This window comes from Rattus rattus, chromosome 16 (genome assembly GCF_011064425.1).
Source record: "Rattus rattus isolate New Zealand chromosome 16, Rrattus_CSIRO_v1, whole genome shotgun sequence".
NCBI classification, from domain to species: Eukaryota; Metazoa; Chordata; class Mammalia; order Rodentia; family Muridae; genus Rattus; species Rattus rattus.
The window spans coordinates 13,647,525-13,650,024 of NC_046169.1; the positions used below are offsets into that span (position 1 = coordinate 13,647,525).

At 57.5% G+C, this 2,500-nt stretch overlaps 1 protein-coding gene across 1 annotated transcript in view; it reads right to left on the reverse strand.

Annotated features, from left to right (window-relative positions):
* Uncx (UNC homeobox) overlaps window positions 1-2,500 on the reverse strand; it is a 4,590-nt gene that overhangs the window by 1,514 nt on the left and 576 nt on the right. Inside the window, exons 1-2 of the mRNA XM_032886708.1 lie at window positions 2,292-2,500; window positions 1,940-2,115 (exon numbers count right to left, since the gene is read on the reverse strand). The exon at window positions 2,292-2,500 is cut by the window's right edge and continues 576 nt beyond it. Coding sequence (XP_032742599.1) covers window positions 1,940-2,115; window positions 2,292-2,500 — 385 coding nt within the window. The remainder of the gene's footprint in view (window positions 1-1,939; window positions 2,116-2,291) is intronic.

The window sequence follows — 2,500 nt, forward strand, 5'->3', positions numbered from 1 at the left end:
GGGAAGGCACGATCAGGCTGGCTAGCCCTCCGCGGGGGCCGCGGACCTCCCAAGCGCGCCTGAGCGACCTGGGCTCCAGCGGGAGCAGCCGGAGCCAGGGCAAGCTCTCCACCGGCCCTTGGATGCTGATACTCGGCTTGCAGCTTCTGGCCAGCATCTCATCCACCCGGAAGAAGCATAGATGGACCTCTTGGCCAGCTTCCCGCTCTGACTTCTCACCTCGGGCCCCAGGGAGCTGCCCCTTCCTCAGGCAAAGCCCGTGCGGCCTGTGACCCCGCGCTGTCCAGAGTTCCTGGTTGGGGTGTGGGGGGCAGAAAGCAGGGCCCCGATTTGCCCTCGCTGGTATCTCTCAGTTCTAAGGGGCCTGGCCTGGTGATGGGCAGGAAAGGCTGTGCTGAGCCGGCAGCCCTCCACACCTATGTTTGACCCCCAAGAGACGCTCAAAGCCCACATTTCAGGATCTCCCTTGAAGGGAAATCTGGGTATTTTTTCCTCAAGAAGGGCCCTTGAAGCTGAACTTGAATGGACCTTCAGTCGCCCACATCCCCCCAGCACAGCTACACACATCGTTCTTTATGCAGGACCTAGAGACAGGGACCACAGAGCCTTTCCAAAGCAGTCTAGCTTGGCCCGATCTGGGGTGCTACAAGATGGGCAAGCAGGCCCGAGGCTGACCGCCACCCCCCCTCCCCTAGAAAGCAGAGGTGTTCTGCATTCCTCTATGTTCTCTGCAGGCCTTGTCTGGGACCGTCAAGAAGAATTTAAAGATCACAAAAGCTCCCAAGACCACTGCTCCCTAGGCCAAGGCCCTCGAAGCCCTGGGTAAAGCTACCATCCTCCGCAGAATGTGGCAATGGAAGTGCTTTGTTGTGGCCATATAAAGTTGGCAGAATTGCACACCAAACCAGCTCGAAGGGAGCCTGCTCTGTGCAGAAGTCTCCTAGACTAAGCCAAAACCCTGGGAAGCTTTCTCTTTCCTTTTCCAAAACTTTTTTTGGGGGGGAGGGAGGGAGTGCAATTTCCGGACTACTTCATCACCACAAATTACGATCATATTAGAGGAGAAATGAAAAGATCCGGACTACGCTTAAGCCACAGAACAAATTGGATAAAGGGATTTTTAAACAGAAGAGGGCCAAAGGCGAGGACCCAAACATTTCAGGCAAAACTAGGGTGCTAAACCGGTATTTTGTCAGCGTCTATCCCAGGCACCCACTAATGACACAGACCCCTCTGTACTCTAGGAAAGCACCTAATTATGCAGACATTAATTCTGGAATTTTATTATGCCAATTTGACGCTTTAAAAAAAAAGAATACTGCCTCCTGGCTTCGCATGAAATCCAATAATGAAGAGGTTGGGGAGAGAGAAATTTAATGGGGAAAGGTCTTAAATTTAGACGCCTTTAAAAAAAAAAAAACCTCCCTCTTTTCCAATGTGTTAACCGCGTAAGTTTCCACAAATTCACTCCCACCCCCCAGCGGTCGTTTGCAACGTGTTTCTATCTTAATATTTCACAGGCCAGAGGTAAACCAACAGATATCTCTCTGCTTCGGGGCTTGGAGAAAGCCTCCGCCAAGAGCTCTCGGGCCCGGGCCCACTTTGTCCCCTCCTGAGGGACTTTTCCGAGCCTCGACAGCCTTGCCCCTTTCCAGACCTTGAGCTGCCGCAGCAGCCAATCTACACCCGGCTTCCCCGGATCGAACGCAGTCACTGCAGTGATTACTGGGGCGCCACCAAATCTCTCTCAAATCACCTCGGCACTCTCAAGTTACCTCCAGATGGAAGAAGGGGTTCAACCCTCATAATCCCCACCCTGGCCAGCAGCGCGGAGCCTGGAAACACCTCCCAGTCACTTAGAACAAAGGCGGCCCTGCCTCACAGCGCTCTGCACGCCTAGTGCGGGACCTCGGACTCCTTGGGCGACACCAATCTTTACCTGAACTCGGGACTCGACCAGGTCCAGGCGCAGCGCCAGCGCCTCACGCATGAACACGTCCGGGTAGTGGCTCTCATTGAACGCCTTCTCCAGCTCCTCCAGCTGCCAGCCCGTGAAGTTAGTGCGGGTGCGTCTCCGTTTGCAGCCGGGGCTCTCCTTGTCTGGATCCCCCGAGTCTGCGGGCATGCACAGGACGCTGCAAGGCTCAGCCACCCGGCAGAATCTTGCCCCGCTTGCACCCGCCTCGGGTGCGGGACGCACAGAGGAGTGGGTGGCTACTCCCCAACGACCTGGTGCTCCCCACCCCCGAGGCCCCCCGTTGTGTTTCCCCGTGTCCCCGCCTCCATCCTACCTGCAAGCTTGAAGGGCTGGCTTTCGCCGGCCACCCCGCAGGCGGCCGGCAGCAGCGGCGTGGGGTTGACCACCGAGGCCGCTGCTGCAGCGCACGAGCCGCTGAGCAGGCCGTCGATGGAGAAGGGCACCGAGGCCGCGGCGGCGGCGGCGGCGGCCGACTGCAGCTGGTGACCGGCCAGCTCGTACACGTGGTGGTGGCCCAGCGGG